Source organism: Hydra vulgaris, chromosome 08 (assembly GCF_038396675.1).
Source record: "Hydra vulgaris chromosome 08, alternate assembly HydraT2T_AEP".
NCBI lineage: Eukaryota > Metazoa > Cnidaria > Hydrozoa > Anthoathecata > Hydridae > Hydra > Hydra vulgaris.
The window spans coordinates 30,733,132-30,749,539 of record NC_088927.1 but is presented as its reverse complement, the minus strand read 5'-3'; the positions used below and the strand labels follow the sequence as shown (position 1 = coordinate 30,749,539).

General features: G+C 25.9%; 1 protein-coding gene and 1 long non-coding RNA gene across 6 annotated transcripts; one reads left to right on the top strand and one right to left on the bottom strand.

The window, feature by feature from the left end:
• Positions 1 to 514: 514 nt before the first annotated feature.
• Positions 515 to 4,086, top strand: LOC136083748 (uncharacterized). 5 transcript variants are annotated; one of them, XR_010640047.1, is made up of 6 exons: positions 515 to 747; positions 1,470 to 1,739; positions 2,448 to 2,546; positions 3,193 to 3,351; positions 3,647 to 3,709; positions 3,795 to 4,086. It is a non-coding gene; the product is annotated as an uncharacterized LOC136083748 (long non-coding RNA). The 5 variants fall into 5 exon arrangements; XR_010640050.1 differs by having other exon boundaries at positions 535 to 747; positions 1,470 to 1,524; XR_010640048.1 differs by lacking the exon at positions 515 to 747 and having other exon boundaries at positions 1,232 to 1,524.
• Positions 4,087 to 5,932: 1,846 nt separating this feature from the next.
• Positions 5,933 to 9,072, bottom strand: LOC136084282 (uncharacterized). The gene is made up of 3 exons (XM_065804353.1): positions 8,695 to 9,072; positions 7,174 to 7,484; positions 5,933 to 6,823 (listed from the first exon to the last, which is right to left on the bottom strand). The coding sequence occupies exons 2-3, from the start codon at positions 7,255 to 7,257 to the stop codon at positions 5,948 to 5,950; spliced, it is 960 nt and encodes a 319-aa protein (XP_065660425.1). The 5' UTR covers positions 7,258 to 7,484; positions 8,695 to 9,072; the 3' UTR covers positions 5,933 to 5,947.
• Between the last annotated feature and the right edge of the window lie 7,336 nt (positions 9,073 to 16,408).

Sequence of the window (16,408 nt, the reverse complement as noted above, 5' to 3'; positions counted from 1 at the left end):
CTTAAATAACTTTTTTTACATATAAAAAGTAAATTACATTTCGATGTAAATTTTTTACATAATTATAACCCTAATTACTTTTCAAAGTAATTTACTTTACACAACTTACCATTAAAAGTTACTAAGTTTTACACATTTGTAAATTATGTAAAAAAAAAACGAATTACTTTTAAATGTAAGTAAATTAGGTATTTTTATATGAGTTATGTAAAGCTATTTTGGCTTTAAAGTTATTTGCGTTTTTTACATCAAAATAAGTAAAAGTGACATCCCTATCCAGTAGGCACGCAACGTTTTATTCACGTTTCAATCACGTGTATTTTAGGTGACTTCGTCCAGGTTACTATTTTACGTGAAAGTCACGTGAAAGTTACGTGCCAAAATATCTCGTCTTTCGGAACTTTTTTTATTCTCGAAAAAAACTGGCATAAGAAATGTGAAATCATATTTTTTATTATATTAATTTTTTTTTTATAGTATAGTTTTTGTATTCATTATATTAGTTATAATTATTTACTTCTATGATAGTATAATTAATTTTTATTGTAGTATTATCGTAATTAAAAAAAAAAAAATTGGTCTATATAATATCTTTTAACGCGATGCATTTAAAACAGAACTAAAAAGAGCAATATATTTTAAGTTGTAATATCTAATATCTAAATTATATCAAATTAAGTTAAATAAATTAGTACCCTATTTGCCGTCCCTATTTGCCACACAAATAAGATTAAACTCAAATACAAGGTATGCTTTTTTTCTACTTTATGATATAATATTTTAGACTCGCGAATTTGTCCATTTTGCTAACTTAATTTAGTACGAAATAAGTTATGTTATAACGAATTTAATATTAAATTAAGTAAGCTACATGGACAAATTATAAGTTCTAGCAGAACTTATTCTTGATTCTTGAGCAATAATAATGTCTCTAGAACTTCTGCATACATTATTACTCAAGAGTCGTTTAGATAAAAACCCAAAATAGATTTTCTTTCTTTATTTGGTTTTTATCAACAAGGTTAAAGAATTTATCCAAGATAATATCAATAAATAAATGTGTTATGTTATTTATTATTGATATATGTATATATTATTATTAAATACTTTATCTTTTTAAAATATATGACATCTTGATCTCGTGCTTTACTTGTTAAAAAGGGTTAATACTTATTTATTTCCTTTTTTTATATTATTTAAATATTATATGATTAATATATATATATTCGAGTTATATGAAATTATTATTATATATTATATCACTTTTATTACTATTGTTATTATGTACAATATAAAACAGGTTATTAACGCGGATTTGTTCGATGTTTTCCCCACAAAAAGATGATTATGATGCTATTGTATTTGAAACTGCATTTTACTTATCTTTCAATGTTGACGACCTTCCAATATGTAAAGCAAGTTTCTCTCAAGTATAGCATTGCTTTTTTAAAAATTGTTTAATGATTTAGATCAAAGAAATAGCACCAGAACATCTTGTTGCCAAAACAGTTGGTGACTCACCATGTAAGATTTGTGTTAAAAATTTGTGATTTAAGATGATTATTTAATATTCATATTATTATTTAAGTTTTTATTTGTTTCTTTTGAGCTAAATTTGGTGTTGTAAGCTATTATTGGAGAAAATATCGACTTATTCATTAGATAAAGTTTGATGCCTGCTCTTACCCCGTTTCCTTCTTCATGTTTCAATCATGTATATTTTAGGTGACCTTGTCCAGGTGACAATTTTACTTGATTAAAATGTGAATGATACGTTGCCAAAATATTGTGTATTTTGGAACTTTTTTTATTCATAATAAAAACCTGTGATTAGAAACTTGGAAAGATATTCTTTATTTACTATTTTTTTATAATTTAGTTTCCGGGATTATCTTATTCGGGATATTCCCGGAATACTAGATATTATTCTGAAATTTATCTATTTATTTTCCAAATATCCGAAATGTTTTCCATACATACAACTTATATTACAAGTTCCATACATACAACTTTTATTACAACATATAACAAGTATATATTATTCATCTATTTGTTATTATGTTGTTTTAGTCATCATTCATATAAAAATTAAGAAAAGTTTTTAAAAAGTTGAGAAACAACTTGGCTGAATGCAAAATTAAGGGGAAAATGAGGGGGGAAATATTCTGAATTTTTTCAGGATATTTTCCGTAAACAATTTTCTGGATATTTTAAATATAATGATTACATGAAACATGTAGTTTATATATTCATTATTGTAATTACTTTTAATTTTTACTTTTATAATAATGTAATTATTTTGCATTGTAATTTTATAATAATTAATTTAAAAAGTAGGGCGTAAGATATTTTATAACGTCGCAATGCATTTTTGACAAGAACAAAATGTCACATATATAATATTTTATCCAAACATATTATCTTATAACTAAGTTTTATCAATTTAGGTTTAATAAATATATTATAAAGCTTAGTTCAAAATTGTGTAACGTTATGGCAGATAATTCTCATATTGCAACACACAAAAGATCAAACTCTACTACAAGGTATACTTTCTACCATATTGTATATTATTTTAGACTGTCAAATTTGTCAATGTAATTAATTTGATAATAAATAAGTTATTATAACTTATTTAATATTAAATTTATTTAGCTACATGACAAATAATAAGTTCTGCATAAAATATTATTGACTAGGAAGACCCAATGGTATTGTTATGTTATTGTCTAGGAATATCATTCTGTAGTAAGACCCAATAACCTTTTAACTTATAAAGTTTGAGAAATTTCACTTTTCCCTCTCTTTGTCTTCTTTGTGATCGCACTCTGTAGCAAGAATTTGATTTAATTCATATCTTGTTGGTGAATGCAACTTGATTCTGAGTTGAATTTTCAGCACTCTGTATTTATTGGTGACCTAATTTGACAATACTTTATTATACATATTTTTAGTTTTATACTTAATATATTATATATAATTAGGGGTAGATCAGGCTCCTTAGCTGTGGTGAATGTTTCCACTGCAAAAGGAGCCTTTAGGTGAAAATCTGACCATGGATAAGGAAAATCATGATATAAAATCCCCACTATAATGCTTTGTGGTTATGTGATAACTATTACATTTTTATAAATTGATTTAATTTTTGTGTGCATTCTAAAATGACAATTAATGCTGTTCAAAACTTTGTAGATTACTCATTTAAAGCAACTTTGTGGGCTGTCACCTTTGCATCTAGTGAGTTAATGTATGAACAAGTTAATGCAGAAACAGATGCAAATATAAGAAGATGGAAAACAAAGAAAACAAATTATCATGTTATCACATAGTACACAGATGTTATCACATAAGGTGAGTACAGGTCTTTTTCTAATCACGCCCATCAGTTATTAACTTTATATAGAAATAGATAAATCTATAGATAGATATTAGATATATATATAGATAAAAAATATTTTTTTAAACTCTTATTTTTTATTATGTACTTCTTTTTTTATAATCATCTGTCGATTTTTTTGTTACATTTTTTTTTATTTAATACTTATTTACTTTTTTAGCAATCAGAGTATAAAATTAGAAGGCAAATGACTTTTATTTTTTTACACTGTATGTAGTATTGTTTTCTTAAAATTATTTAATGATTTAGATAAAAGAAAACAAATAACACACTAGAAAATCTTGTTGCCAAAAGTAGCTAGCAACTCTCAAAGTAAGGTTTGTTTTAAAAGTTTGTGATTTAAGATAATTATTAAATAATCATATTATTATTTAAAATTTTATTCGTTTCTTTTCAGCTAAATCTGATTCATTAGATAAAGTTTGATGCGTGCTCTTATAGAAGAAAATATCGACTGATTCGTTAGATTATGTTTGAAGCGTGCTTTTATGGGAGAATAGATATATAAGTTTGAAGCGTGCTCTTCGTAAGTTGCAGATCTACGACTTCGTACTTATTACTTATTGGATATAAGGAGGATATTTTAACAAAAGTGCAGCTTTTATTACAAATTAAAAATTTTTATGTCAAGAACTAATATACTGACTAATAAAACCATGTATTTTAATACGTATTAAATATTTCCTCGACGATAATTTTTTTTTCTTTACACGAATCCCAACACTTATAATTGTAATTATAAAACATAATTATTGCTTAAATATTACGTGCCAAAATTAACGTAAAAAGCACGTCTTTTGGACAGTTTATGGGGACCAAAAAGTCACCTAAATATCATGTGCCAAAAGTAACGTGAAAAACACGTCCATAAATCACGTGAATTGGTCATTTCATGGGGACCAAAAAGTCACCTAAATATCACGTGCCAAAAGTAACGTGAAAAACACGTCCATAAATCACGTGAATTGGTCATTTCATGGGGACCTAAAAGTCACCTAATTGTCACGTGCCAAAATAACGTGAAATTCACGTTTTTGTCACGTCGCTGTGCCTACTGGGTAATGACACCATCTACAATCTGTTTTTATTTTCACATCTCCCAGGTCTACGTAACTGGACGGCTCTGTTGGTCACTTTTTGCGACAATTGTGTCGCATAAACGAACAAATTTATTCTTTGAGGCTGGTGAGCCCCGATTTCTTTCAATGTACACCACACCGACAAAACAGATATTAGGCTATCTCTCTGGATGTGGTTACGACGCTCAATAACCTAAAGGCTACGCTGACACTTACGCACACGTTCATTTGGAAGCTCCACAATGCACGTCGGATCAGCGCTCGCTGACTATGTGCTTGGATCTAAAATCTTACTCCATAGTACATCATTCCACACCAGCACGGAGCAGTAGCTCTTTTGGCTCAGAGCAATGGCTTGTGGCCTACGGTGACTAATGTGTGCATTCGATCAATTGAAATCCATTCTGTAGGTCTTAAGTCTGGCTCTGATGTGCTAGCCCATAAGCGCAAGGAGTGAGTGTGTTTAGCTTTCTATTCACCCGATTTGAAAGTGAACAAAAACATAACGAGACCATACGAGACGACCAAACGGTACATACTAATGCACTACACCATCACATCTGTAGACATCAACAGTCTCTAAAATCAGTATATCAAATATTTTTTCTTTATCATATACTTTTGTTCATAATCTTTTTTTGACCTTATCATTGTATATTTATTCAGATTTGTGTTATAATGTGTGAATGAGACCGCATATTTGTGAGAAGCATAACAGCGCAAAAAAAAATTTCTAAAATAATACGTATTTTTATAACAAATGTATCCTTGGTTGAAATGTACTGAACTATACTACTAGATAAGTTTAGACATATCACGATCTCATGAGGTTTTTTGTTTCTATCTAGTTTTCTTGATCTGACGTCGCTAATTTAGTTTGTTGCGGTTTGCATTTTACAGTGTTCACTAACGTTCGTTTGGTCGTTTTGTCAACAATACTGTTTTTAAACGTTACATTTTGAAGTGATTGTTAGCTATTAGTAAAAAATCGCATTTATAGTGTCATCTGTTTATTTTCTCACTATTCTCTGCCGACTGATTATATGTCTGTATTTTTTTTATCTCTGGCTAATCATTTTTTAATTTATGTGAGTCTGTTTTGTGCGATAGCTGTTTTCTCTACTTATCAGGCAAGATTTATATTTCTCATACTATCGGAGTTACCACATTTTCGACCATATTTTCTACTAACTACTTTTATACTAACCACAAACATTTTTAGTTTTGATGTTTATGAGTGGTATTTACTTATTATATTTATAAGACACATTTCAGCCATAAAAGAAACGGTAAGTTACTCATAATTATTAATTACTATGTAATATATATATATAGTAAAAATGCGTATGTATAATTTAAAAATACATAGAATAAATAAAATACATAAAATACAAATATAGAAATATAATATATACAAATTTAATATACAAATTTAATATCTACAAATATTTTACTAAAATTTTTAGTTTTTTTATAAACAAAACGTTGGAATGTAATCTCTGATTTTCTGGGAAATTTTGTTTATAAAATTTTTTCTGATTTTTGATTTACTTTTGAAAAATCCTTTGTTTTGCATATTTGATTCATGATTTTTCATTTCTAATAATAAAGACTCTAAAAAATAAAACTCGCTATACTTTTGGATTTCATACAAATACTCCTTCTTTTTAAGATCCAGCAAGTCCTTGTTTTGTTTTGAAAGAAACTGGGACACAATTGCACGAAGTGGAGGAACAGTATTATTAACTTGATTATTTTTAAGATTTTCTTTTTTTTTGGATTTTATTTTACTTGAAGAGCTTTTATCAGTTTGATAATTTATATCAGGCATCTCAACATCTTTTAAAATAATAAAATCAGATTTTGTTTCATTGATTTTATTGATTTGATCATGTTTAGTTTCAATACAAGCTACTTGATCGTTTAAAGTTATTGGTGTTTCTAATTGTAGCTGGCTGTCGTCTGAGTGTATACATATCGCATGCTCTTCGATTTCATTTGTTAAACTATAATCAGAAACTAATGGCTCGGCTTTATTGTTTTGATTTTGATCGACATATTTTGTATAAATAAATGGTTCTAATTCGATAGCTAGTAAATTCTTAACGGGTTTTTTTATAATAGGAAGTGTGTCAACTAACACAAGCTGTTGTTTTTTTTCATCTGACTCTTGAGTATGGAAGGGTATATTCTCATCTTTTGAAACAAGTTTTGCTGGTTTGTAAAGCATTTGTCGCAGCCTGCGGTTTTTGTTTTTAAGATGTTTATTTAATAATTGCAAACCTCGAATTTTTCTGTTGAGTTGTAAACATTCGCGACTTTTCTTTTGAGAAGTGTTATCTTTAACCTAATTTAGAAAATAAAATTTTATTGAAAGTAAAATAAATAAATTATAAGACTAAAACAAATTTAAACATTGTAAATTTGTACTTAAAGAATCTAATAATATGCGGGTCATACGTTACCCGCATATTATAAAAGTATGAAAAAAAACTGAAAAAGTAAAAAAATAATTGAAACCTTAAAGCAATTTTGATCACATATGTAAGAAAAGATAATTAAGTAAAATAAAAAACATATCGAAATTGAAATTGGTATTTATTTATAACATATGAAAACAAAGTTTTTTTAAAATTAGACGTATAAACAAAAATCAACCGTATTAATAAGATTTAAAATAAACAAAAATTAAATTACGCATTCGGGTTGATTGCTATGTTTAGTTAAGCATTTTCTGTAAGATAAAAATCTAGATTCCGAATTAAACTGAAATGCCTCCATATTTAAAAAACTTTTTTAATTTTAATTAAATATTGAAGATCGTTGTCGTTCAAATATTACTTTTCACGAAATGATGATCTTCAAAATATTTGACGCGATTTTATTCTAGTGAGCTCAAAACCAATTTGACGTCATTTTTACTACTAATCCTAACGCTTTCACTGCTTCTTCGCCATGGATACCTTAAAACTTTCATAGTAATCTATGAGAATACGATAATCAGAAACCTGTAGAAAAATGTGTTTTTAGTTTTATAATATTGTTTTGTTAAGAAAATAGTGATCTATTATATTCTTAAAATTTATCCTAAGTATTCAGTTTATTTAGGCCAAATCATATAAATGAAACACATCAATTTATGTTTTATTTATGTTCTAAAACTTAAACATATTTAAATGTAATTTATTTTAATTGAAGTTAAAGTTTTATAAATTCGCAAAATATATATCACTTATTTTAAAATATATAACATTTGTTGTAAAATATATAATACATTAAATTATTTTAAAAAAGCAAGCTTAAGTAAAAAGCAACCTTAATTATAATAAAAAAGCAAGCTTAAGTAAAAAGCAACCTTAATTATAATAAAAAAGCAACCTTAAGTAAAAAGCAACCTTAATTATAATAAAAAAGCAACCTTAAGTAAAAAGCAACCTTAATTATAATAAAAAAGCAACCTTAAGTAAAAAGCAACCTTAATTATAATAAAAAAGCAACCTTAAGTAAAAAGCAACCTTAATTATAATAAAAAAGCAACCTTAAGTAAAAAGCAACCTTAATTATAATAAAAAAGCAACTTTAAGCAAACCATATTTTAGTTCAAATCTGGTTATTTGCAGACTGAAGTAATTATTAAAGAATTTACATTTAATAATTACAAAATGAAGTTGTGGTAATTTGTGTTAAAATAAATAGTTTGAAATAAATAAATATTTTCATATAATATTCAAATAGTTTTCAGAACAATAATGAAAATTTTAATTTGTCACTTCCAAGATAGACTATAGCATGTTCTTGTTATCATAGACTGGACATTATTATCATAGACCGCGACGAATCAACACAAATTCCCATCACAAACTAATAAATCATTATTTTTAATTTTAAAACTCGAATTAAGTTTAACGACCGAAAAACTAAAAAATGGTTTAAACTAATTACATTTTTCATTACATGATGAGTTAATGAGATAAAATATACTGGTAATTGGATAACTGGTCAAGTACTTGTAATTTAAAAATTTAGCAATGCAAGAAAAATGATTATTTGTAAAAATCAATTTTCTTGTATTGCTAAATTTTTGTAAAGTTTAAACAACATTTTGGTAATATCGACGTATTATAGCTAATGTTTAATACATCTTAAAATTATTAACAGATATAGACTTTGATGGTTACTTATAAAAGGTTGTTAGAAAGAAAATAATAGTAAAATTACCTTTGTATAACTTGTCAAATACAGTTGACTCTCGATATCTTGAATACTTGATATCTCGAACTTTTTAGCGGACACATGAACATAACATACTCGTTTGGGCTAAATTCCCCACGATATCTCAAACCTTAATATCTTGAATTTTTAGGTCTTTCGAGCAATATTTTTGGTCCAAGGGGCAAACTTTTCTGGTTATCTCAAACTTTTCAACAACTCTTTTAACATAAAAATCCTAACTTTTGAAAAGTATTGCAATGAAATTTTTTTAAATTCGATTTTTAAATTCGAAATTTTTTAATAAATCGAATTTATAAAAGGCAGGGTTACCAGATGGCATTACAAAATGCCATTTGACATTACTTTGAATGCATTTAGACTCAAGGCATTAAGATGCATTATTTCATTATTTTGGCATTTTCAAAAAGTTTAGAATAAAATTTGTAAAAGTCGTAAATAAATATTTTAAAACATTTATTTGTTATAATCGTTATAAAAGCATTATTGTAAATGCTTTAAAACATTTCATTCACGTATTATTCACGTTGTTTTAACCATAAAAAGATATCATTGCACTGTCTTAACATTTTGTACTCTAATATGTTTTTTATGCTAAAGGAAATAACTTGAATTGGTAGAAATCATTCACATAAGGTAAGTTTAAACTATATGTTGATATATATATATATATATATATATATATATATATATATATATATATATATATATATATATATATATATATATATATATATATAATATATCTTATAAGCATTAAAACATCATATACGGTATGATACTATTTATTTCTTTTTTTACGTCATATTTTGATTATCAAACTAATAAAACCATTTTATTAGTTTGATAATGACCCTCACTATATGAGCCAAAATATCACGTAAAAAAAAGAAATAAATAGTATGATACCGTATATGATATTTTAATGTTTATAATATTATTACACATACTATTAAAAATGACACTTAAATTATATATAAATATATATATAATTTAAGTGTCATTTTTAATAGTATGTGTATATATATATGTTTTTTTGCAGACATGTGCAATTTTCAAAATTTTTGTTTTTCGGCCTTCCTAATATATATATATATATATATATATATATATATATATATATATATATATATATATATATATATATATATATATATATATATATATATATATATATATATATATATATATATATATATATATATATATTAGGAAGGCCGAAAAACAAAAATTTTGAAAATTGCACATGTCTGCAAAAAAACATAATCATTAACACATAAGTATACAACTTATTAAAAAACTTGAATAAAACATTATTGAGTGCTACCAAATTTGATTCGATTACACTGATAAACAAATAAAATTTTATTGTGCATATCTTGTTAATTAGGTGGTTTTTTAAAACAAATTAAATATGCTGATTTCAAATATGCAAACCATTTTTCACCATCACGTCAAGTTGTAAAGATATTTGTGTTCAAATCTTTAGTATTTAAGGTAAAGTCCCTAATATTGTCGAAAAAAAAGTTATTCAAAAGTATGTCAACCTGGGTCTCAAAAGAAGCGTATTTTCATAGAGATTTTAGAAAAGATAAAAAATTTTCATAGAGATTTAGAAAAGAGATTTTAGAAAAGATATTTTTACTTAAAATTTATTGACAAAAAAAATAATGTAAAAAAATGCTAAAGACTTTTAAAAAATTTTAACAAAATGTTTCTTAGCAATTATACAAAAAGTACTTATTTTTATTAAAAACAAATACCATTTTTAAAATCTCTATGAAAATACGCTTCTTTTGAGACCCAGGTTGACATACTTTTGAATAACTTTTTTTTCGAAAATATTAGGGACTTTTCCTTAAATACTAAAGATTTGAACCCAAATATCTTTACAACTTGACGTGATGGTGAAAAATGGTTTGCATATTTGAAATCAGCATATTTAATTTGTTTTAAAAAACCACCTAGTTAACAAGATATGCACAATAAAATTTTATTTGTTTATCAGTGTTATTTTTTTTTTTAGCCTAAAATATGTCGGTATTAAAATATGTCGATATCAGGATTTTGCAGGAAAGTCAAAAAAGATTAAGATTTTTATATCAATTGCAAATATTTGTAATGAACAATATTTTTCTTCTATAACATAACTGTCTTGTTACTCATGGTATTTCACCAATAAAAGAGGTTTATAAAAGCAGATATTATTTGTACTAGTATTCCGGACCCGTAAAATACGGGTCTTGGTAAGTTTACTCTACACCGTCCATTTCTATACTTATACTTTACTTCAATATTTTTTTGTAAGCGGCAGAAAAACAATAAATATTGTCTGTATTTTAAAGTTATGAATTAAAAAATTATTTATAACATAATTTAAAAAAAAAATTTTAATGCCTTGGTAACCGTTGCGCAAACCGCAAAATTGTGAAAGAAAATAAAATCTGTCAAATATTTGTTTTGAATTAACAATTAATGTTTTATTTTCTCATTGGAAAATTGTAAACTTCTATTAAAATGGGTACAAGTTTTTAAATTTTTTTCTTTATTAAGTTTCTAATAAGTTTTTATTAAATTCTTTTTCAGACCATCCGCAGCTTATTAGAAACCTCGCTCTGTAATTTAATTTTGAAGAAAATAAAAGTTACTACAAAAAAAGTTTTTTCTTTGATGTGTGTTGAACGCGTAGGTTTAACTTAAGGGTTAGGCTTAACCCTAACCTAAGCACATTAATAACTTGAGTATCTCTATATTGACGTAACGCAAAAAGTTTCTACCGCTGTTTAGATGTTTATTGCAATTTTAAGCTTTTTAAAAACTCTCTCCTTTTCGTTTGTTATAGTATATTGTTATATTTTTATATAGAGATGTGCTGGAATTCAGTTCCGGCCGAAATTTTTGACTTTTAGTTCATTCCGGTTCCGCCTGAAATTACAATATTTTAGGCTGAAATGGCGGAATTTATTTTTTAAGACATGTGACACCAACTGCGCAAACCATAAAATCATTTTCCTACAGGGCAATGAAAAATTAAAGGTAAACCTAGGTAAAAAATACAAATTTGTAAACGAACACAATGTAATTTTATTTGCAATACTCAATAATGTAAGGATTACTGAAAGTTTAGAAATACTTTGGTGCAAAAATAGTTGCTCTCCAGTTTTGGGCAACAATCAAGCTCTTTTTTCATTAAAAATGTTACCTGCCTCTAAGAATAGTCTCATTTTAAATGTTAGTTAAATTTTAAATGTTTAAAAAATATGGATACCTATTGCAGTAAATATTTCAGTTTTAACTTAAATGGAAAAAAAGAAAATAGAGTAATAATTTTAAATAAATCTCATGCAGAGTGAAACTTTTAACTCATAAAATTATAAAAACAACATATTAAATTAGGTTTAAGGAAGGAGGGGGTAGGGCCAAGGAGCACGTGCTCCCCCCCCTTCTCCCACATACACTTTTTTTCTATAGAACCTTTTTATTTTTTCAAAAAATTAAGAGCAAAAGTGTTGGAGGAGGGAGTTGGAAAACGTGTTGTTATTTTGACGAAGTTTTTTCTTTATTTTCTTGAATTTCATTATTTTTATCGTTTGTAGGTATGACATACCTACAAACGATAAAAATAATGAAACAATTAAGTCGCAAAACTACAAAAACGAGTATAATATACTATATTATTCTCGTTGGTGTAGTTTTGCGATTTAATTGTAGCAACTGAATTTGTAAGACATCTTTCTCTCGGTACATGGGTATTGTTACAGTTTCTACATAAAAATTTCTTTCCAGCAAAGTTTAATACAATTTTCGGACCGTTCATTTCAATATGGTGTGGTATGTCTCTGACCAAGACGTTTAATTTGACTCTAAATAGTCGTCTACCATGTTCGATTTATTTATCAAAATCATTTGTTGTATGTTTCACAGAAATAATATTTTCAATATATGGTGTTAACTTTTCAGATAGTTCATTGTCTGTAATTGTAGGGTCACACTTGATCGTTTTGAGAAAACCGTAATCTTCTTTTTTTGTAAAGATTACTGGCATGGTAAACTTGGTTTTGTCAATTACATTTTTCGTCATTGCGTTAGCATCATTTATTGATTTAAACATGGCAATTCATTGTCCATCTTTATTGTAAGTTAGATTTTCTAGTTTTTGTCGACCATTTCTTTCGCTCTATTGTTCATATTTGTTAGGATAACCTGGGGCAAAGTGATACATTTAGGTTTTCTAACTTTGTGCAGAATTTTTATGAAATGATACAGTAATTTTGTTTTATTATATTAAAAATTTCATGTTTTTTTTATGTTTTAAAGTAGTTTCTATCAGTTTTTTCCTATAATATGACATAGAAAAGTGGCTTTAAAGTTTACGAGTTGCGTCAATTTGATTACATTTTTTTTTCTTTCGTGGAAAAAATCCACATACGATGCCAATTTTTACCCTTGTGATATAAATGGCAGTTTTTTTGGTGTCCAAAATGAATGCTCCCATTGGCAAGAACATTTTACAGTCATTTTACTTGCTAATCCATGTTTTAAACTTTCACTTAGCTTTAAACATGTATTTTGTTTACATTGAGGACAATCAAGAATTGAAATTAAGTTTGATAAATTAAACATATCCAAAATTCGATTTCCAGTAATACCATCATTTAAAGGCTGAGAAACAGCATGGTTTGACAGCCTAGTAAACGATCTTGTTTTTGGTAATGATGCTGTAGTACTTGGAACAAGATTTAGTAGTTCAGATTGCATGGACAAAAATTGTTTTTTGTTTGTGTATTGATTTCTTTTAAACATCCTTTTCTTTTTTTTTAAACTTGCAAACTTTATTCTTTTAATTTTATCATTTGTTATTGTTTTTTTATTTGCCACATAATATTTTTCCTTTTGATAATCAAGCTCTTCTTTTAATCTCAAAATTATTTTTATCCAGAACTTATACTTATCCACAACTAAAAATGCCAAGAAGTTATTATTAATTAAATAAAATAATCATTAAATAATCTAAATAACAAAATTTAATTTATAATAAAAAGTTAGACACACAATGTGGAGTGTATTTATGTGATTGTGTGACAGTGTAGTTAACATGCTCACAAAGTTCATTTTGTAAGCTTTTCCAAACCTACATGGAAGCAGTTTGAAAAATTATTACTTCGCAGATTAAGATTAATCATAAAAGATTAATTTTTAAAAAGATCAAATAATCAAGAAATAGAAATACTTATGTGTTTTTTTTTTTGAAAATTTCAATTCAGAATTATTTTTAGAGATTCCTCGTTAACTCATACACTTGAAACATGAAAAACCAAAAATTTCAATAAAAAATAATTTTTTTGCTATTTTGACTGGGGTGAGCCCCCTTAATCTTTTAGAAAGTCGTAATATATATATATATATATATATATATATATATATATATATATATATATATATATATATATATATATATATATATATATATATATATATATATCATTTATTGTAAAATATATACCATTTGTCGCAAAATATATATTGTTTGTTGTAATATATAAATTGTTTGTTGTGAAAATATATCGTTTGTCGTAAAATATATATTGTTTTTTGTAAAATATATAATACAATAATTAAAAAAAAAAAAAAGTATTTAACTTGGAAGTTCACACCTTTTTTCTTACCGATCGCGCGAAATATGCCTAGAGCTCGCTTCGTACCTTGGATCTCTTGTTTCTAAAGCAAGCAATCTAACTACTACGTCACGGCCTATTGTAATAGACTGATGGCAGTTTTGGCTATCCAGTATTATTTTACCAATAATACTGGATAGCCTTTTCAGTAAAGTGTTTTAACTAGAGTTTTTACTTTTTAATGAGCTTCAACGCTTGTCCATATATAATATCTAGTTTTTGGTGTCAATAAAAATTTCATTATCTAGAAAGTCATTGGCGTCAGTTGGTACAATTTTGTGTGTAAAATATCCTAAGGAGGATAAACCACAACACCACCAAATAAGTTGTTTTGGTGCGGATGGTAAAAAACATTACCACTTATGTTTTGTTTTGTATTTTAGATAATTTTTGTTATTCTTTGAATATATATAATAATTAATGGAAATATACTGGTGCCGGTGGGTGATAAGCAATTTATGGAAAACTTACCATATTTGAGTGTATTGAAAAATGATGAGTATAGGTTTCTGTTTTTGTGTGTTTAGTGCAACGTTGATTTATTTCGTTTGTTTCAACAAAAAAGTTGAAAATTAAATAGTTTGGTTAGATATTGATTAACATTAAAATTATTATTAAATGTTTGATTTAAATTTAAATGCTGAACTATCATCAATAAGATGAAGAATATAAATAAATTGTCTTTTTAATCAGGTATATTGTTTCTCTTTATTACGTGACATCATGAAATGTTAATTTTTATTTTGTGTTTATTTAAATGATAGTAGCATATATTTTACATTACTTTTACTACTTTTTCTTTTTGAAAAGAATTTCATATCTTAGGTCCTCAAAATATTACTTAATACTTTAAATATTTATTAATTATTTTTTGGCAATGTAAAGACGTTTAAATGATTTATTCTAAGGAAATTTTTTTCATTTAATTTTTTTTCTTTAGACTATTTGAAAAAAAAAACTATTAAAAAAAAAAGAAAAAAAAAACCTGCAAATAAAACTAGTGAGATTATTTATTTATTTATACATAAAAACTAAGTGTTGATAAATATTTATTTCATAAACATTCAACACTTTTATGTCTCTCATTAAAGTTAAGCATGCTCCTTTTGTTTTTTCCCGTATATAATGCAGAAATCTATATGCATGTTTTTGCGCACTAAATATTTCAGTTTGTATAAGATAATATTATCATTGGCATAATTAGTATAGCAATGAATTAAGAATAATATAATATAAAATTTGCATAATTATTAAAACAATGAATAAAAGGGTAGTATATTAACTTTAGACAAAGTGTATTTACATAAGGACTAATTCGGTACATCCCCAGTGGGCACAGGTTCTAATAAGACGTCTTTTGAACTATTTTTATACGCAAAATAAAAGTATAGAAATACTGACGTATTCAAATAATGAAATATTGGTGTATTTTATAAATCTGTTTTCTAGTTTTTAGTTTTCTTATAAACAAAACGTTGGAATGTATTCTCTGATTTTTTAAGAAGTAGTATTTATTAAATTTTTTCTGATCTTCGGTTCACTCTTTAAGAGCCATTTTTTTTCAATATTTTATTCGTGAATCATTATTTCTAATAACAATGACTCCAAAAAATAAAATTCACTATATTTTTGGGAAACATTCACACGAAGTCGAGGAACAGTATTACTAACAAGAAATTTTTTATCAATTCCTTTTTTGTTAGGTTTAGTTTTACTGGAAGAGCCTCGATTAGTTCGATGACTAACTCTAATTTTTTTTTTGTTATTACAATAACAAAATCAGATTTTGTTTCAAATAATTTACAAGATACTTGCTCGTTTATAATTATTGGTGTTTCAAATTGTGGTCGGCTGTCGGCTGAGTGTATACATATCTCATGCAGATAATTAAGTATAGATAAACATATGTAATTTAAAAAATAATAATAATTTATAATAAATGAAAAGGAAACTATTAAACATATAAATAAAACATATTAGTTCAATTACTAATTTAGATTTAAAATAAAGAAGTATTAAAGTACGGA